Here is a 22,638-nt window from a genome sequence, read left to right on the forward strand (position 1 = left end):
AGATTTAATATTCGAGAAGAATCGGGATTCGATTTGTATGTCGGGAAGGCACACATCGGTAAACAATGAAGAAGCTACGCAGCGAGGAGCGATTAATTTGTAACATGTCTACCGCTCGCGCGCGAGACGGCGGTTCAGCTCCGATTACGATCATTGCCCGACGACGCCTGTTAGCTTACTCGCCGCGCGCGATGTGTGCGGTGCCCACTTCTCTCATTCTTTCTCCCTTTCTCTCGGACATTGTTCCGTGTGACGGTCCTCCGTTTTCATTCAGTAATTCGCAGGCAGCTGCACACTAATAATAGTAGCGGACAGTGCCGCTACCACGTCGCCGCGTTCTCACTGCCTTCGACGTAACGACGACGGGAGGAAAACGAGCGGACGTGCTCGAGAAGATGAGAGAAGAGGAAGACAGTGGGAGCCGCGCCGCGCGAGCGAGGTGTGGCAGCGGAGTCGAGGGAGGGACGGAATCGCCACATTGATTCCGACCGCTGAATTTGGAAGAACCCGTGACTAAGAACTCGTGACTCGGTCTTACCAGGCGATTGATTAACTACAATTCGGTCGCGGGATGAGAATACGACAGAGGCTCGCGATACGTATCTCGTTGTCCCGTGAATATTTTATCATAGATAATACGTGATATCGCGAGTAACTCGATGCCACCTTCGAAAATAGACACGATCCTTCATTTCGGGAACCTTTCCCATCATCATCGATCAGCAATGTGACGTTTAGAAGAGTGCGAGCACGATTTAAAGCATCATTGCATATCGGAAATGTAAATTGTAATCGTGTACGTTATTGAAAACATTATAGATAAAGTCTCGGCAAAACATAACGTCCAATGTATTTCACGTCGCTATATCTTATTTACGCGCGTCTTGTTTTAACTATAATAATCAATGATTTCTTCGCAATACGAAATATATCTGCTCTCCTTTCTCAGAAAGTCCAGGAAATTCCAGGAAAAGAGTAGTAGGTATATAAATTTATTCCAAGAACAAATTGTTAATCGTTAAAAGTCAGTAGGTATTATAACTATTCTATCAAAACAATATTTTTATATAGATTAAAATCATTGAAAATTATGTAGGTATAAACTAACCTTGAAAATAATTACGAATATCATTATGATTAGCACCTGGATTTTAATGATCTTAAAATAAAATCATATCAAAATATATAAACGTTTTTATATTTCTTTAAAAATCTTACATGATCGATCTAAGAATTTATTTCAAATCTTTGATTTCTTTTTAAATATTAAATATAATGAAGTCGGTTAAAAACAAAATAAAATAATACGAAGTAATGGAAAACCCGACCTGAAGAACGGAATAACAAACAGAATGATAACAATTGATAAACATATTTTTACAACCGGGAAATTCCGGATAAAGTCCGGACATACACCAGACAACCTCGTTGTCCGTGATTAGGATACTGAAAAAACATATGTCATTAATATCTGGTCCTTAACTGTTACTATTTCCTGGAAGAGGAAGGAATAAGAATGAATTTTCGTAGAGATGTGCGTCTACGCATTACACGCGTCGAATAGGCGATTCCCGTGTACTTACTTCGCGGACGTATCGCCTCTGCTCCACAGCGGTGAAAAGTCAAGGGAATTAAACGCAGATAACCGAACCTTATCGCGCGCGCTATTTCTGCTACTTCTCCGTTCTCACCGCATAATTAACGTTCTGCGAGGTTCTGCGTTTAACTTCGTTAAACGTACCACTGCTGTGTGCATATTTATGAAAAATTATAACTTGCATTTTATGATACGATATAGATACATATTGCAAGATCTAGATTGGTGATTATTGTAGATTTAATTAATTTTTAATTATCAAATTTTTTAATTTAATAAATTGTATTTTTTTATTATGTAATATTGTTAAATTTCTAGATAATAATAGATACTTATCAATTCTTAATAATTAAAATGTTCTGACTCATCGATTGAACTTTTTCTTAAAATTTAATTATTTATTTGTATATCTATACGGAAATTAAGTCTCTCTCAGGACTTAATTTTAAATTAGAGGAAGCTCGAAACTTTTTCTTTCATCTATAAACTCCATTCATTTATTATTAGTATTCTTTTCAAAGAAATATTATTTTAACTATAAAAAGCACTGTCCTACTTGCTAGAGAAATATTCTTCATCTCTTCTTAATTATCACTATTTTCATAACAATTTAACATTTTGCCGATCATAAAAGTGTGCTCGTAATTTTTCTTATCAACTTCAGCTCATAAAAAAACGTAGTGCAGTGACTCCATTTTAAAAATAGAACAACGTCGTCGAAAAAAACATACATGTTAAATATCGAACAGTCGGTCGGAAACTTCGGTGTTAGACAGATTAAAGAAAGCAGTTCCTGTTCGCATTTATGAGCTTGCAGGTCAGACCATGTTATAATTCTTTTCTTTACTTCTTTTGCCGTAATTCTTTTCCTTATTTCGTTTACTATAATTCTTTTCCGAGATCTGCTAAGCGTACCATTTTCTCCGGAAACCAGTTTTCTTCCTCTACGAGAACCAGGTTTCGAGAAAGGGAAAGAGGAGGTCCATTTCCATCATGCTTCGAAGGAAATGGCCATTAGGCCATATACCATACGCGTCTCCATATAACGTGCGTATCCTTTCATTTGCCAGATAAAGAATGGAGCAACAACGTCCGCGTGCCAGCTAAAGCCGAAGATACTATATGGCTTCCGGTTAATGAGCGCGTCGTGATAAGAACTGCTTTTTTGTCGATATACGAGAACTACATCAGAACCTCGTGAATCTGACCTCTCTTTGATTTATGATCGATTCTACGTGCCGCGAACGTCACGATGATCGTGCATCGTGAGAGACGTTTTATTATTTTATATTAATTGTGGGAGGTATTATAAAACAACAATAAATCAAATATATCGCAATAATAGTGAAGATACATTAAACTCAATATATTAAACTCTACTTGAATATAGTGAACAATCAGAGAGTTTATTTTCGGGGGAGTAATTTTATTCTAAAATGCTCACTATTAAACCAGAGTAATTTTAATATGTTTGCAGAATAAAAATAACTCCTTTTACACGACTTTGAAGCAACAGACGTAGATCTCTTATTTATGAAAATTCTCTTTAGCTGACATGTATATTAATATGAAATACGATTCTTTTCGGGTAAGGAATATTTCAAAATATTCCATTTGTAATTTAATTCTTATTATTCAGCACAATCTTTTCATAGAGCTCGAAAATAGAATTCTTACGGACGTGAAAATACTTTTCAATTGATACTTAATTATACTTGTCTCAATATTCACTTTATATTTTACGTTGTACACGTATTTATTTAATTTTATTTACAGTGCAGGAAAATAAGCGCGTATGTACAAGATAACGCAACGAAAACGAACGGATCTCGTTATTCGGTTAAATATAGTGTAAGCATTCTTAAATGCGTCACGTAAATTAGACATTCTTAGAACGACCGAAAACATTCTAAGCGCTCAAACAATGTGGAGTACACGTCATAATGTTTTTTTTACGACCTTTCGCTCGTGCTGCTTGACCAATGTGCAGCTGTGGAGCGCGGGGCACGCGCGGGCAGTGGCTACGCTCCTGCGCCTTGATTGCGGCCGACGCACACGCCGACGTTGACGCAGGGGAACGCGACGCAGGTAGGGGATGTGGCGACGGCACGGCACGGCGGACAAACGGATATATAGCACACGCACGAATCGCTCGAGGATAACATCTCGCTGTCCCAGGCTCCCAGGAGCGGCGGGCAGCAGCGCGGCAGAGGGGGGCCCGCGCGTCGGTGGTGGGCGACATGGGGCGACCGAGGGGCGAGACGAGGGGACCGAGCGGCGGCACACCGTAGGCGGAGGATGCAGGGGAGCGATTTCATCGGCCGGTAGCTACGAGGGGAGCGCGTGTAGGAAAGCGAGAGGAGTGGAGGGATATTCCAGCGTGTCCATCGTCGTTTATATCGCCGGAGGGGGCGATAGGGAGAAAGGGAGATAGATAAGAGAGAGAAAGAGAGAGACCCGATCTCACGGTGCCGGGAGAGGGGGCGGCTCGGCGCGCGTTGGAGGGGGAGAGGGTGGACGGCGAGCGGGCGACGGCGCGCGCGAGCGCGACGGAGATAGAGGGGGCGAGAAAGAGAAGAAGTATGGGGGCGGTGGCTGCTACGGCTACACGGCCGCCATCACCATCCGTGTCCCATCCTATAGTAAAACTCCAAAGCAGTCCCCGATCCGTCTCCGTGTGTGTTAGTTAGGGAATCGCGTTTTACCCGGTGCTTCTGGCTTCTCTACTCGGCGCGAGGCCGCTAGTAACGCACCGTAACCGTTTTCTGCCTCTGCCTCTCCGCCTTGTCGCCCTCTGCTCCGTTTTCTCTCTGCTATGTCTTGACACACCGTCCGCCCGCCGCCCGCCATCCTCCTCTCACCTCTTCTCTCTTTCGCTTTTCCCGTTTTCTCGCGTTCCTTCCACCACGCTCTTTGACCCGTCTCGCATCCGTCTCGCGTCCCCTTTCCTTCCCCCTCCCCGCCCCCCCTCTTACTCGCCGTGTGTGTCCGCGCGTGTACAGTCGCCCGCCGTCATTGTCCGTCTTCTCGCCCCGCGAGATCGCGATCGCGAGTGTGCTCCCCTTTTTTTTCCCTTTTTCTCCATATACGTCTCTCGGTGCGTGGCGCGAAGAGACGGTCGTCTCGTACGTAGAAGGTGTCGAAGGTGGAGGAGGAAGTGATGGAGTAGGGGAGGGGAGAAGGTAAAAGACGCGGAGATGGAGGAGGAGAAGAAAGAAGAAGCGATACAAGAGGAGTGATCGAGAAAGGAGCGTGCAACATTCTCGCGCGCGACATTCCCGCGAAATATACCCGGAGCACGGAGTAGCCTCTCCCTTTTCTCTCCTTTTCTCTCCCTCTTTCCCTCTCACTCTCTCTCTCTACCTTTCGTTTGTGTTTCTCGTTCCAGCTCACTCTCTTTCTCTCTCACCCTCTCTCCCTTTTCGGCGTTTCCGCGCGATCTCTCCGCGCGAGACACCCGCGCGCGCCGCGAGTGAAATGATTATTTACAAAGCGTAGTTGGCCAGCCGCGTTTCAACCGGTCTCAACCGTCCACCGTCTTCGACAACGACCACGGAAAAGTCACGGCGGCGCGACGAGGAAGACGCGAGGGAGAGAAGAGCCCGGCGAGGGGGAAGAATGACGCGCCGCGGAAACCGGCCAGGTCTCCACGTTCCAGCGGGAGTCGATTCGCGCGGATCTCGGCTCACCTGAAATCCCTCGCGGGGAAAACTCGCCGAATATAAAGCGGGACTCACGTCCCGCCCATCCGCCTCTGTATCTGCGTCTCTTCTTCTCGCGCCGCGCGAGTCTTCCGTGCGCGAGGAGGTGGCCGAAACGGAGCGAACGGTCCGGTCCGGTCCAGACGGAGGCACCCCATCAGGCGCATATATCTTCGACAATTGGAATTCTCCGTCCCCGTCGAGAAGCGACTCTCCTCTCGCGCACAGCCTTCACCGTGGGTTTCCTCCACGTTTCCGTGCCTCTCCCGCCATCGTCTCCGCGACGCGCCGATCAAGCTCTCGATCGTCGTAACCGCGGGATCAAGCGCGATCAGCGGCAGTGACGCGCGTGTTTCTTCGATGTCCGTCGGTGGTACGTGGTCGAGCGGTAGTGCGCCGTTCCTTCACGCGGTCGTCGATCACGTCGCGTCGCGACGCCCAACGTCATCGCCGGAGTCATCGTCTACGGAGTCTACGACAGGAGTAGCCGTGCCCGCGACGATGAGACGAGCGATTCGTCCTGTCGGTCTGTGTCTCGAACCGCGATAGATCGCACATTGCACCACATCGCACGCACAGTCGCGCGGTGAGAGCGCGGTGATTAGAGCGGCCTGAAAGGGAGGATAGATGATCGGGTGACAAGGGAGCGCGATAAAACGGAGTGGATCCGCATGCGCGCGCGCGCGCGGGCCGCGACGAGGCTTCGCGACGAGGGCAGCGAGAGTTCAAGTTGAAAGTATACGCGTGAGAGGCGGAGACCTGACAAGAGGGAAGAGCGAGGAAAATTTGCTGCAGCGATGTTGATGCGCCGCTGTGCCTTAGAACGCCGATGGACAACGAACTCGTCGTCGTGAGGCGAAAACCGAGCTGACGCCTCCCCACGCCGGAAAACGGAACCTGGCCGCGACGTCGAGGAGCCGAAGCCGGAGCTGGAGGAGGAGGAGGTGGAGGAAGAGGAGGAAGAGGAGCCGCCGGACGTAACCCTCGAGGCACCGGCTCCCGCGAATATGAGCATGACTCTCGTCCGAAATTCGTTCAAAGGTAAGCCCCGAATATGAACGTTGCTTGACTCAACAGACTCGGCGTTTTCTTCTAATATAGAAAAAAAGCCGATAAATTGGGAAAATTTGGAGTAATTACGGAATACGGATTTGCTGTGGCAAGTGTTATTGGACATCTTTTGTCCAAATAAAATTATTTGTTCTTTTATTTACTGCTTTGATTCGTTTGTCTTGTCAAACATTACTCTGTCACGTAATTAGAAGTCACTCGTCAATATTGACGAGTGTATTGTATCCATTTGAGAAGATTCATGTTTTAGATGTTTATTATATATAGATGACAGTTATTTTCTATATGCATCTCTTAACTAACGACAAGTTTACTTTAACAAACATATCGAAAAGAAATATATATATATAATTTGTAGAGAGCTTTAGTTTTTTTAATATTTATTGAATATTAAATGAAACGAAATCTGGATTCTTTAAACGGGTTATCATACATTTCATACTTTTTCACTAACATTCTTTAACTCTTCAATTGAACTTCTTATAAAACCGAGGCACACATGGAATGACAATCAGGATTGAATATGGAATTTGTCGATTATGAATTGACTACTCTCTCTCTCACACAAAGAGCATCACCTTTTAATTTTTAATATTAAATAATTAATCTTTAAATATTGGAACTCTATTAAAGTTCATTTAAAATTGTATAAAAGATGTTTGCGATCCTAAAGCTTAATTTCTCAGTAGCTTTTAAATTTTAATCTAACCTTATGGCCAGGGACGGCGTAACACACAACTAAGCGAATTAGCATGGCATATGGGAGTGTCATTTTTTTGGGAGCGCTTAACCGCGCGTATGTTGTATACAATGAGATTAAGATATTTTTTTTAATATTATAATTCCGAAATACACAAAATCGCGAATCATTGAACTATGCAGCATTATCGACGCAATTATGATCCGCAATTCTTTTATGTATTCCGAAATTCTTCGAAAAAAGTATCTAAATCACCCAGTAACACCGAACGTACATTGACATGTGTCTTGCGATTCTTGGTTTCCTCTTCATTTCTTGACTAATTTGAGAGATCAAATTTAATATTTCTTTTAAATTTAACAAATATTTTAAACAAATAAGTATAATCATTGCGTAAAGATATATATGTATATTATAAGCAATATTTTTAAATTTAATAATATTAGACAATTAATTTAGATATAAACATAGCAGAAAACACAATTTTTAGAAAAAATACGAATACTTATTTTGTTTGTTTTAAATAATTGTTTAGTTTGGATATTGATAGTCTTTCTTGCTTTCAAAGTATTATCAAATTAAATTAATCTATTCATTGTAATTAATAATAGGTTGGGCTAAGCAAACTTAAAAAAAATAGCAAAAAAATTCTGCTCATTTAAATACTCTTTTGTGTTGAAATTCGTAATCTTTTATAGAATAATAAGTAAATAATTTACGATAAAAATAGAATACACTATTAAATTATTCAGAATATATTAACCATTTCCTTTATATATACAGGGTGTTGATTTAAATATTGCATGGAAAGGTCAAATAGAGACTTATTCGTCGTCTCTGCTTATGGCTTAAAAGCTACTGTAATTTAAAAAGTGCATTAATCAAGGTACATATTAAACCTAAAAACATATTCGATAAATGTGACGTATCGTGTTAACGAGAATAATCAATTTTTTTAAGTCTTATTTTGCGACTTGGTTATCAACCTCAAGTCAATCAGAAAGCCCGTGGATCGCTAAATGAACTCTGAAGTATGAAAGTCTAAACGAAACGTGTCAAGACACCTCGTATACAGAATTCGATTTTCGCGTAGGCGCGGATGCATAACTTCATCATCTGGTTTTCGACTCGATGAGTCTCGGAAAATTCGCAGAACGCGTGCCGCTGCACGTGCGCGACCTATATCGCCTGCGTGATATAAGGCGGCATTTAATGGACGAGGCAGAGCATCTGCGATTGACTTCACTGTCGACTGTCCATCGTCTCCTGTTTCACGAAAATCGATACCGGGCCCAGCATCGTTCCTAGATAATAACTCCTATAAGGAAGTCATTTTATCTCGTGATCGTTCTTGTTTCTCACAAATTTCACACAATTAAAGTACAGCAAATTAAACCAGTTCTTAATAAATATAAATAAAAATTGAATAAAATTTCAATGACATAGTCTAAATCTACGAAGTGTTTTAAAAAAAGAAACAAGATTATTGTCATCCTGATATTGTATAATCATCAATAATTTTCTATGATCTTGATATTAAAGCAATTAAAATAAAATTACCTTAGATTATTATCTTTCATACTCTTTTTGATTTTTAAAATTTATTCTACTTTTTTCAACGTACAGGGACTCACGAAACTGATTAAATCGTACCATTGTTACGAATTTCTTTGAAAAAATTCGTGAACAAAGATATATCTGTAGCAAGATTATAGATATTTGTCAGTTCATATATGCTATATTGATATTGAAAAACCGTTTTCGCCGATCACCTTCTTCCAATCAATTATAAATAATTGTATAGTATATTTAATCAGTTTTATGAGTCATATTTTATACATGAAATTATGAATACACTAAAAACATGCCGTATTACATAGATAGCAAGGAAAGTGAGAAGATATAAGCCATTATTCTATTAGACTTTGACATAAGAAAATTTATTACGATTTGATTTGTTTATATATTTTGACGGATTGGATTACGTTATTGCATGAAGTGTTCAAAAAATTATAAGCCAAATTGAAATACAGAATTCGATATTGTCGACAGTTGTGTGTATAATACGGTTTTTTTTTAAATTCCTATATTGACCCATATTTGTGACATAGTCCAATTTATTACCATTCCTTTCGCCTTGTACAAATGCATAGAAGATGCAAGATCCACCTTGGCCGATTTACCCATTAATGAGTCTTACTATTCTCGCGATATACGCATCATCAGTTTTAGACCTTGATAGGCCCATCACCACTCATCATTCGTAAGTACGATTAGTCGCGTACCACTGATTATGCAGAAAAAAAAGATACCGATTTTACGCCATTGAACGCTATAAAAAAATACTGATATTTCTCACACATTGATGTACATACAAAATACAAACAACGTAGATAATTTAGAGAACCGCTGATAAAAGTGAAGAAATTATAAGTGAGGTAATAATTAAATTTATAAATCGCATTTTCTACTCTTATTTTTTGCCGACATGATCTTCAATTATATTTTAATAAAAGCGTAAATCAGAATCTCCAGTATTTAATTTGTTAATTTTGCTCCAAACTAATTAATTTTGAATTTTAATTTTACTTGCAAATATACTACAACAAGTCGTCTTAATTAAATTGTTTAAAAATATATTTACAATCCAAAAGTTTTCTAAATTTAAAGAAATATATACGAAGGTACAAACAAAGGCCGACATCTCATTTCTTGAAAAGATTCTTCTCGTACGAAAGACTGTTCTTTTCTTAAAAGAAATCTTTAGTTTCTGTCTCTAGTGATAACAAAGTTGCAAAATACTGTTAAGTGATTTCTCAAATGGCTTGAGATTGTATGGAAGTTTCTAATATTCTTTACTGTATTTCAATCAGAAAATTCAATTAATCGTCTAATATCGTTACCTTTTACTCTGTTAAAAGAGTTTTATCTTCTGACAAAGGCTACTTCATTTTCTTTATAAAGCTCTATATATCTTTTGTAGAAAGAAGCGTAAAATGCAATTTTCAAAATGGCTAGAAATTGCAACTAAAAGAGAAACCTGATATTCCTTCGGAGAAATTCTGAAGGAAACTGGAAATTAAAAATATGTTTATGGTCAAATTAGATTCGATCTTAATCCAATACTTTCCATTGTGTAAAAAAGATCATGTTTTTTTAAATTCAAAAACAATTTTTATTTTTATTTGCAGTCTTTATTTGAAAGTAAATCTGTTGGACTGACTATAAAATTTAAATGTTAACTGGAAGGAAGACATATGCTATAATCTGGTAAGAAAGATGCATTTAAAGTTTCTGTAATATTATTGATTACATTGTGTAATACTTATTATATTGTTTCTATATCATTTATAATGTATGTACAATATTTATTATATTTTATGTGATATAATGTAACATTTTCAAAGAATGTGATTTTTATTTTAAAAAAACAGAATAAATAAATAACGTTACATACGGAAAGTTCATTTAATTGCCCCTTCATGCGTTTGAATAGGTTGCCTGGGAAGGGAGGGGAGATTCGAGACCCTTTAAAATCCTCCTGCTGCGAGAAACAAAGAGATATAACAAACAAAGAGAAATAACAAAGTGATGTAGAAAAACACCTATGTATATAGTTCCTAGACGATTCGAATTTCGACGATCGTGTCGATCTCGATCACCGAAGAGCGGCGCGAGGCACGTAACCCGAAACTCGCGGAAAGCCAAAAATCAACTCTCGGCGTCGGCGTGCTTCCCGCGCGGCGCGGCCCAGCAAACGCGAGTGGAGCCAGTCTGATATGGCGCGCGGGCGCGGATGTGTGACCGGTGATTACACACCGAGTCAGGTAGCAACGAAGTCGTGCTCCGTACGAAAATATTTAACTATTCCTAATATTGGCGCACGAAAACGCCGGCTTTTATTTTCGTCTCTACGGCTACAATATATAGCCAAACAAAAGTTGCGCGTGTATAGAAAAGCATATACGTCGTTTCTGTGACCGTGCCTCACGCGGCTAAGTTTAGACAGTTTTCCGTAGACCGTTTTTGCGTTAAAAAATGCATTAAACGTAGCGAAATTTCCCATTAAATACGTAGGCATGGTGCCTATAACATTTCTGAGATATACTAAAGCAAAGAACTAACGAGAGTTAAAAGAAGAAGAAGATTATGAAGATTGATATGAAGAAGCAATGCAAATAGGTAATAAAAGTTATATTTATTTCTCAAATAAGTCATTAAAGTTCAATAGATTAAAACCGAAGGGAACTAAATAGGGGTAGTGAACCAAGCTAATTGTTATTGCTAAATTAAAATTGTCTGTGAATAAATAATACTGCCTATATGACATTTTTCTGCAAATGGCTTCGATTATTCCGTATCATCATTTTGCAGGATTTGGGCCAACAAGTTTTTTGACCACATACGTATTAATTACAGATGAGTTTCAATGCTCATTCAAGAAGTTACATGTATGTTTCATTTTTGGCACAGTATTTTGTCTCTCCTGAAAACTTAATTAATTTTGTCACACATAGATTGACGGTATTATTTATTCAGTGATGATAGTGTCTTCTAATAATAAATCTCACCAATATAATGTCAAACGTTTCGACTTGCTATGAGTCATCTTGAATACGCAGACAAAGAATAACTCGAAACATGAGTCGTGGGTGAATAAACTTTTTCTTTTCTTTTTTTTTTTTTACCTAAACGCGTCCACCTTTTTACCTAAATATCCACAAGATATACATATGAAATTTCTCTTTCGGTGTGGAATTAACCGTTTTTAGTTTCCAGTTTCTACTCACAATGCAATTTGACACTGCAGTCTTGGGGAATGACGACACAGTTCTAACTTTATTTCTCGAGACTTAATTAGCTTTTCCAACAAAATTGCTTTTTATCACATCAACAAGAAAATTGTAAGCGTTGCACATATATCTCAAATTCCGTTCGTATTTACGTAACTAATAACGTCTTACGTTTCGAATTGCCGCCGTTATTCTTTGTCCGCACACTGAAGATGATCTCATTACAGGTCGAAACGTTTGACATTATATATTGGTGATACTTATTTAGAGGACAATACATGTATATTTAGCAATAACAACAACTTGGTTCACTAGCCGAATTTACTCCCTTCGATATTTATTTCTATTATGTTTCGTATTTCGAAATAAAAGTGTTTGTGCGATATTACGAAGATAATTACTAAGAATTAAAACTGTTATAAATTCACGGAGTTTAATTTTCGATGCAAATGAAACAGCTTTAAGTCTCATTGGGCTGCCATTGTTTCGATTTGATATAGAAATTATTTTCGCATCATGTTTAAAACAACGAAAAATACAGTAAAATTTTGCACCGTAAAATCAAGACAGAAGCGATAATTAACAAAGGAGCAATTAACCAGAGATAGCTGTCACATTCTGTGAAAAGTGCGATCGAACAGATTTCTTTGACATTAGGGCATTATACTTTACCGGCGCGTCTCTCAAAGGGACAAGGCCGGAATTCGATGCTGTTTATGCAGCGCGTGCATCCACGTGCACGAGCGAGGAAGCGCATTGTTCTCGTGGAAAGATAATGTTCACCCCGTGCTTCAGAGCGGGATGAATGAACCAGGCCTGGATATATATCTGTATTTTTTTTTGCGGCCTCTTGTACTCTTTTATCAATATATCGTATTGGTTCAATTCTTTCTATTTAATGCGCGTGAACAAACGCTATTTTAATTCCATATTTTTACAAGAAAACATCCTCCCTTTAAAAGAAAGTGACAAGCAACGCGAATTTTCACTGTGTGCATTTTATTTCTTTCGTGAAAAAGAAAATGAGATGTTTAATAACTTTTATTTTTAAAATCCAGAAATTTTAACATTGTACTTCTTTGCTTCGGAAACAGCATGAGCTTTTTGACACGGTCTACGTAAGATAATACGACTCACGCGACTCCGAACAGATAAAATCGTGCCAGTCATTACCCGAGTTCAATTTTTCTCAGTAATTGAGAAACGCGTCAATATTTCTCTCGCAGATAACGATTTTGTGATCGTGTTCGTATGTTACGATTAACGAGTAGTGTAAACTGTTTTACCTATTTGCATAATATGCGTCTTGTTTTCTAGCAACTCGTTATCATCGGGCATTACAAGACGTTTGCATTAATCTCAGATAGCACATACGTCAGGTCATTCTCAGTACATCCAGGACGTCCTGAGGACGACAATTGTGCTATCTGAGATGCGTTAATAGATCATTAATAGATCGTTAATATCAGGATACTAATAATTTCCGAATTAATAACGAATGAAAAAGAAGATCCTTTCGTAAAGAGAGGCTACAGAAAGGCGAATAGAGATAACAGAATTATATCTGTCATTTAATTGTAACTTAATTTAATTGTAATTTAATAAGGAAAAATATCCATAGTCCATAAATATACATATATTCTTTTAAATTACATATACACACACATACATAAAATGCTGATCGTATCATGCAAGTGTTCGCACATTGCAATTTATTTGAAAACTTTATATTGCATGATCATTATATATAGAGCAGTACGTAATAAAGATTATTTCGTCAACATAATTCAAATGATTTTCACGCACATTTTCGAATGAAACACACGTCAATGGAAATCTGTCTCTTTAGAGATATAGCAAGGTGTGCTGTTGGCTGTTGCGATTGCTGCTGCTAGCTCCAATGATTTCACTAGCATGTGCCAAACCGACTCTTGGTGAGAGCCAGTCGATTGGCATTAGAGACAACAATAGGACGATAGAATTCTAATTTTTTTAAGCTTCTTCGTCAAGATAATGTATGCAAGTTATGAAACGTAATATAATACTCGAATGACGATCATTCTCATAAGTGGAGGAAAACGGAATTCTGCGTCTGTCGTTAAAATCAAGGGCGCGATTTGCGGCGCGCCTCGTATACGCGTATAATCGTATAATCTCCCGCAAGACACGTGGCTCATTCTCGAACCCCCGCGCCATCTTGGCTTCTTCTCCTTCATTGATGTTATGATACTGGGCCGGGATCGCGTTCGGGCATATTTTATTTCCTTCGTTCCACACGCGCACACATCCAGGACCGGTGCCTGCGTGTATGTCGGTGGTTGCTCAATAATTTTGATTGGTAGGACAAGCGCGCGGATTACCGCGCCGCACACCGCGCCGCGCGTTTATGGGAGCGCGTCGAAGTGGTTTTAACGTTCTGGAAGATGGCGGCAGCCGCCCGCGCCCTAGCAAGCTCAATGACCTCTCCGAGAAATCGTTTACTTAGCACCGTGCCGTGGTCGGCAGCGACGCACACGCGACCCAGGGACCTCGTTCGTTCGCCCATCCATATCTTCGGCGCCGTGCGAACGCGCCTTTACGGCTTAATCCACGTTGCCGGATGACGTAAGCGCGCGCGCGCCTCTATCCTCCCCGGCTCTTTAAGGCCCTGCCCACCGATCGTCTTTTTTATCGGCATTCCGTAGATATGGGCGGTCGTCAGAAAACCGGCTGCCATACTAGCCATCATATAGAACCCATATAGAATTGTCTTCTTTATTTAATTATCTAAAAAGATTGTTGAACTTTTTACAGCGATTACATATTACTATACTACATTATTATTTTATAAATTATTTAAAATATACAAGTGATATATCGCGGTAAAATAAACAAATGAAGCGATATCTCTTTAAATATTTGTGTACACGGAAAAAAATTTAGCTAAATTTAGTCGTAAAATAGGGATAACTAATTTTTTTGCAGCAAGAGCTATATTTTTTGCAGCGAGAGCTAAAGTTTAGCAATAGTAGCAAAACCTTTTGTTCTCGCTGCAAAAAATGTTAGTTATCCCTATATTACGACTTATTTTAGCTATAGTAGCTAATCTTTTTTTTCCGTGTAGCGGTCAGCATATATAATTCCAATGATGTCATATGCCATGCCACTGGAATGCGCATTTACACGAGTAACTGGAAGTTTACGCGTAATCGATGGCATCGAACCATAAATGTAATCAGCGTTATAAAGTAAGAAACGGCGGAAATTGCGGTTTTCCGTGACGACGCACCAGACAAACCCGCAAGAAAGTATCTCGATATATTTGCATATCGTGCAGTAATGATAACGTGAACGACCACATTATTCAGGGAATCGAATGATTGTTACGCGATAATACGCGACTTATTCCGCGATACCGCTGATACGTGGAATCATTGCTACTTTTATCCCAACGCGCGTTTTGTAACGTACCCCTATCTTACGTGGAAACGACAAAAAATTATCAAGCTTGTAAAAACAATTATTTAGTGATGGAATGGAATCTTCCAATATCGGTAACGAATTAATACATTGTTGACAAAAATAAGAAGAGATGATAGTGAAGAATTTAAAGAACTACAAATGAGATCTCCCTTATCTCTTCGCACGCAATATCATAATGAAACAACTTTGTTTTATTAATTCATTTATAATTCTTAACAATTTGATAACGTAAATACTTACAAATTACCGCAATTTCTAAAAAAGTATTTCTACATCCGCTTTCTGATCTTAAATGTTATTGTTACGTTTTCCTCAGTAATTTACGCGCGAAATTTCAGGGACTTGTGCAGCAATCGCGTGTCGCGAACTACCCACTCTCGAGGAACAATTGATGCTGCTGTCTGCGGAGATGATAATCCCAGGAAATGTCGTCTTGCAAATTCGTCCGCGAATAGAATGTATGTACGCGCGCGCGTGTCTTTATGAGACTTCGTGAAATTAGGTTACGCGTCACGCGCTTCAATAAAGAAAAAAAAAGGAACGTATGGTCAATCGGTATTATTGTGGCGGTGGATAAATGTGACTCAGCGATATTTTTCAGTAAGCTAACCGATAGTCATCTTCAAGGTTTTATATCTCTATATATAGCGCATCTTGTACGTGTAATGTTATTATATTAACATACAGAAAAAAATATTTGATTTTTATGTCAATTTAAAAAAATCCACCCGGATAATTGAATCAGCTATAACCTCTTCAAGTGCTAAATAAATCTTTATTTTTCTAAGTATTTACGTTATCAAATTGTTAAGAATCATAAATGAATTAATAAAACGAAGTTTCATGATTGCGTGCGAATAAGAGATAAAGGAGATCTCATTTGTATGTCCTTAAATTCTTCATTATCATCTCTTCTGATTTTTGTTAACAATTTTTATAGACTATTGTTGAAAGATATCTCAATGTTACATTTTTTTCCGTCGTAATTATCCTGCCGGATTGACGAAAGGAACAGCGCGACTGTTTCAGCAAAGACAGGAGTATATAGGAAGCTTGAAACAATTTATTTCAGATCAAATTCCACAATTCTCAAAGCTCTACGTTTGTCATCACATGGGATTTTATGCCTGGTGATATTGACGCATAAATATTATTTAATTTAGTCCAGATGTATATGTATTTCGACGTCGTTACGCAATGCGGCGCTGCCGACGTACACAAAAGGTGGCTCTATATTAATCTCGTCCTTTTTGTCACGCGATTCAACAACGCACGGCCCGGCATCGCGTCGCCGCGCGCGGCGCGCGCCGTGTGAGCGCTCTCCCGAGTCCCGAGTATCCGAGATTGCACGGTATTGCTCGCAATTTGCTATACGCCGGTTTCCACATTCCGCTGACGTCATTTGTGGCGCGTCTCTTCCTCCCGAGGACAGACAGTTCGCGGGAAGGCTTCGCTTCGCCTTCGCGCTCGCACACTCGCGGCGAATCGCGCGCTCGCGTTAACGCTCGCGGCGAAGTTAACCCTTGCCCTATGCAGGGGAAGCGCGAAGATGGCGAAATTGCGTCGAGTATTACGTCATGGCTCGCAAAAGTGTTTACCTTCCATAAAGTGTTTGCTTCGTAAGGTATCGGCCAAGTACTTCGCGATATCTTAACGCGCGCGCACTCCTGAAGCCTCATATTCGTTATTCGATGCGAGCTCGAGTTCTTCAATTCACCATTAATTTTCATCTCAAATTTAGAGAATAATTTTTTTACGATTACTCAATTTTCTTCGTATTACGAAATTTACATTATCGTTTCTCGTACTCGATAACACTTGATACAACGTTAACGATTACTGAATTCGGAACACGCTATCACAAAAAGTTTCCATTTCCATAACAAAGGGCAAGCCTCTCGTTATTTTTTACGTAAGAAGGAGCACACAGATGAATTGCGAAACGTTCGTCGTTTCGGAATGCTCGGTATCGCGTTTATTATTTCGTTACGCTGGGCGCGCAATTAAAAGCATAAGCGACATAGCTCCACCACGACGCCGAGCTTCATGGATCGCGTACATAGGAAGGCAAGAAAGGTCACGGCTCTGACCCGTTTCGACGTCTCTTATCGGCCTCACGGCGAGCAAAGTTCGTCTTCGTGGAAGCCGTGAGCGTGCTCTCCGGACGCAATCCGGAGAGATACAGCCAACTTCCCGTTTGCCTCGTAGCTTTTGATTAACGCTTGCAAACGATGGAAAACGACCGCTAGTATGTTTTTATACGCTTAAAATGCGTTTTCGAATAAAAAAATTACATCGTCGTATATTTATTTCTCTATCAATTCAGGTTTTAATTTTCGAAGCTTAAAAAAAATGACGCGTGATAATTGTACTTTAAAATACTAATATATAAAAATCAATAATTTAGATTATAGGATGTAAGAGCATGTTTGTGTGTGTGTATGCGTATTATATGTGTCATATAGATAACAGATAGTTGGGTCTATTATAGATTTAAGTTTTTTACGTTAAAATTTTTTGTATGTTCTATGTATGTCATATGTAGGTATATAAAAAACGGAATCCTTTGTAACTAACTCCAAGGGATCGAATAAAATTAATCTCTGTCTAAAAGAATTAAAAATAAATAATATATATTATTAAAATGACAAAATTATTGAATAACTAGGTCCAATTTATAATAACTTAAGTTTATAACAATAATTAATTATGATAAACACCAAAACACATCAGTCGAAAACCTATAATAAGTGCCCATTTTTATTTTAAAAAGAATAATAAAATATTATTTTTTAAATAACGATTACTAATATTATTAAAATACATGTTAATAATATTGTTATTAAAAAATATTTTGCTATTTGTGAAAGTTCAGTCAACAATTTTTACAAAACCGAAACAGATGTAGATTCGGTGACAGAACCGCTTAGTGCAGCTAGTCTAGTCTTTAATTAAACGGTACGTTCAAGAAGATTGTCTTGCGTCTGTATTTAGGAGCTCGCATAGCGTTGCCGAGTGTCGTTTCCGATTTCGCAAAGTTACCGTGTAACAGCATATTAATTACGGCAGCGCGCAAACTTACGCGCATTGACTTACGACTATAGCATTTTCGCAGCAAATGCCGCGTGTGCGCGTATGTATCCACCTATCTACCTACGCGAGATTAATATACCATGCCTGGTGTGAGATTCGCACCGCGCACGATCGCCGCGAGCATAGCTACGAGAAATTCTGCGCATTTGCAGACGTTTCTGTACATGGCTTGCACGCCCAACCGCGCTTCTCCGACACTCTCTTATCCGAATCTGTCCGAGTATTACATATTCTATATTATATATTACATGTTACTAGAATATAATAATATAATAAAAGATAAATATATAAATACAGTTTCCATAAGAATACATTTTAGCTTTTTTGAATAGATAAAAGTAATATAATCAAAAATACAAAAGACAATAAACAGAAATTTGTCATATTTAGTTGAAATCGTCAATTTCGAGATGGTATTGACATACAAATTAATGCAGATTACGGATTCAGTGCTTTTATATGAACAATTAATTTTTTAATATTGAAATTTTTAAATTAAAATTATACATGTTATAAAATTCAAGGACTTTATTTATTGAAATATCTTAAAATAAATTTTGTTTGTTCCTTTTAACAAAGTTTGAAAAATATCCTTATTTGAACATACTAGGCATTGAGAATTTAAATTAATACGGAAGAAGAAAATTATTTAAAAGTTCTCTTCCTCTCTTCTTCCCTCTCCCTCTCGGTTTAATCGTTTGCACACACACGACGTAAAAGATTTTAATTCATAGTAATTAAATATTAATTCGTTACGAGTTCAATTCGTGGACGTGGCTGCTAATATATAAATCGTTAAACGCACCGCAATCAGCCCGACGTCGACATCAGTATCATTAGCACGTATACGAATTAATTTATCGGTGGGACATCGTACGTCGAGCAGGAAGGACATTTTAATCCGATCACACCGACAATAGGTTTGTCGAAAATTCAAGCGGCCATGTAAAAACACACTTTTTCTCATATTTCGTGTACCCACATCCTGCATGCCCTTCACTCTGCGTCACGTTTTTTTTAACATTCATTCTTTTGACACACCTTTGTACATGAATAATGTTACTCCCCGATTGACACGCTCCCTCCCCGTCGTCACGGCTTCTTTTTCTATCGCACGTGCATAACACGTGTGTGCCATTCAAGTTAAGGACACGTCAACAATGTGATGTAAATGGTGGCTAGGAATAACGCGAATATTCATTTCTATCCGGGATTACGAAAATTCAATCTTCCTATTTATGTTTTATCCTATTTATGTGCGTGATCAATGATCGGCTAATCACGATTGTTGGGTTCGAAAACATCAAAAATTGCAACTGATACAATTAAGTGATTACATATGTGGAAAATTTCTCAAAAGTTCCAAGGTTTTGTTAGACGGGTTCGTACCTGAACGATGTTCTTCATTCCGTGTACGAATCGCATGAGTGTGGATGTGCTGCGAATACACTGCTATCGATTCATAGAGTTTTAAGACAGAATCTTCAGGATTACATGTGAATTATAATATTCTATATGTTTATTGTAGGAGGTAATGTGTGTGTGTGTGTGTGTGTGTGTGTGTGTGTTAATGTTTCATTATTTACAAAATTTACGATATAATACGTTCTGCGAATCTTTATTTTTGAAAGATCCTATGAATCACAAATTAAATAGATATATATTTGTCTTTATATTATAAAGCATTATTCTATAATATTTCTCGTTCAAAATTACTTGGAATGTATCAAACGATTCTCAACGATATCGAAAGTATGGCAGCAAGAGGATCATTCTTCGAGAATCGTTCTGGACTGACCTCAGCAAACACCAAGTAAGATGTAACTTATTACCTACATGGTAATTGTAATTTCCTACTCAACAATTAAGAATGACTCACAAAACACATGTGTTATATTGCATTTACATTGGTGAGTAGGAAATTAAGGTAAATCTATACCAATTCCTGGACAGTCAGTGGACATGTACCTGTGTCTGGACACCTTTATCATTTTAGTTTAATTATTTAAATATTAAGTATAACGCGAATTAAAATCAAAGATAAAAATATTTTTCTTGTATTTTGAAACTTTAGTTATAGTATCGAAACGTTAATTTGCGTTTATACTTATTTAAGAACTAAAATGATAAAGGTGTCCGGACATAGGTACATGTCCTCTGACGGTCCAGGCATTGATACATTTACCTTATACAACAAACATATAAGTTACATGTTACTTAGTGTTTACTGGGACTGCTCTACCTTCAATTTCGAGATATTCGTTTCCGTCGAAAAATTCCTTGATTTAATCGGCATTGTTTTTTCTTTTCTCTTTGCCACCAGAAATCGACACGTCATTGCCGTTCGATCAACAACGTGGTTGAGCGTCGCATCGGTGGATATGTAGAGATGCATTTAGACGCATTCCCGTATATATGTACCTAATAGCGCGGCGCCGCGAAACATTTGGCAGCGCTCATCGCGTATTTCTTTCTCTTGCATTTTGGCGTTACGCCCTATCTCTACGCGATTCGATTGTGTCTATCGCGCACGCGTCTCTTTTTCCAGGCGGACGTACATATACGCATTCCACACATGCGTGTGCACACACCGATGCACGTGCGTCACGCCGGGGATTATGCGACTGACGCGGCGACCCGGCCATTGCGTATTGGCAATTGGCGAAGGTAGTCACGATTAACTCCGCGCATCGCACGTGTAAACCGATACCCGCCGCCAGATACGCGTAGCTGATTGATCGCCGCCAATCTTGCACGTGCGGTCCAACTCGGAGAATCCCGAATACATAGCCGGCTTCGCTGTCTCGCTTCGAGCACGCAGCATCCCATCGTGGGGTAGGACATTAATATCTCGATGACAAAGAGACACGCGATCTAAATATAATTTACAATTTTATACGAATATCTATAACCAGTTATATGTAAATATAATTCGTTCTAATACGTAGGGGAGACCGGGGCTAAAAGGTCAGTTTTTTTTCGGTGCCGATTTTTAACAACAAAATAAATAATTTTAGTTAAATGTGGTATACCACTGTAAAGAGTGAACCTTTAGCTACAAAATTTATATAGGAAATTTTTGTCTACGTCGCTTTGTTTAACCGGTATAGAGCAAAAACGACAACGGTGGAAAAATTGAAATCTCAAAAATGCCGGGGTTTAAACGTCACACTGCATTTTCAATACATATACGTACATCTAATCCTGAAAAATGATAGGATACATTTTAATAATTGTTTTTTAAGAGAAAAATATAAAAATTTATTTAAAATTTTTATGCGAAACATTATTAAAAAATAGTTCCGAGGGTTCCTCTTTCCGCAGAAGTCACTCGCCCGACTTGTTTCACTCCTCGACGTCCGACGATGACTCTATTCGGTGTCTGAACGGTTTTAATTCCCGTCTCATCCATATTCCATATGCAGTGAGCCTGGAAATGCCCGGAAATGCCTTGGAAATGCATCCGGACTGCTTACTGACCGATTAGCCCCAAACACAAATTTCAGGTCTGATCGCCCACGAAATATTAGACATCAACGATAATGAAAAAACTACACTGGATTCGTGTTCAGCATGCATTACTCTTTATAATCACGTACCTCGAGATTTGGAGAGCAAATATTATTGCAGATATTACAAAATTTCCACGCGCAGAAAATGTAACTTTCACCTTCCGAAAACACGTTTGCCCTCGTAAAAATCATAATACGGCAGGTAACCTGCCGAAACTCCGTTGGTCACATGGGTACCATAAGCAGCGTTTACAATGTTAATAGCGAGTTCACACAATATACAGATATTCGATTTGACGCTTCAACCCCGTTGACCTTTTAGCCCCGGTCTCCCCTACATATATGTAATTTTTTAATATTAAGTTATTAAACGTTTAATGAAGTCAGTTTTTAAAGAATGAGACTTTTCAACTATATTACTACGTTTACGCGAGCGTTACTTCTGTAGTAACTTACGATAATTCACTCGTTTACGCGGAGTAAATTATCGTAAGTTATACTACAAAATCCCGTTTACGCGAAGGAATTATCGTAAGTTACTACAGAAGTAACGCTCGCGTAAACGTAGTACATTGCATTAGATATTTGATTGTATTGTTAACCACTTAATTTCTCAAACATAATTGACTAAGAATTTACGACTACGAAACGTGAAATTATGTGATCGGGATATAATCTTTTCAATTAGATATTTGATCATGTCATTAGA

At 38.9% G+C, this 22,638-nt stretch overlaps 1 protein-coding gene across 1 annotated transcript in view; it reads left to right on the forward strand.

Annotated features, from left to right (window-relative positions):
• Positions 1 to 4,243: 4,243 nt before the first annotated feature.
• Zfh1 (Zn finger homeodomain 1) overlaps positions 4,244 to 22,638 on the forward strand; it is a 37,245-nt gene continuing 18,850 nt past the window's right edge. Inside the window, exon 1 of the mRNA XM_071712744.1 lies at positions 4,244 to 6,339. Within this exon, the coding sequence (XP_071568845.1) occupies positions 6,306 to 6,339 (34 nt within the window). The 5' untranslated portion in view covers positions 4,244 to 6,305. The remainder of the gene's footprint in view (positions 6,340 to 22,638) is intronic.

This window comes from Temnothorax nylanderi, unplaced genomic scaffold, assembly GCF_030848795.1.
Source record: "Temnothorax nylanderi isolate EJ_2023f unplaced genomic scaffold, tnyl_v1.0 TNYL_tig0114_pilon, whole genome shotgun sequence".
In the NCBI taxonomy this organism is placed as follows: Eukaryota; Metazoa; Arthropoda; class Insecta; order Hymenoptera; family Formicidae; genus Temnothorax; species Temnothorax nylanderi.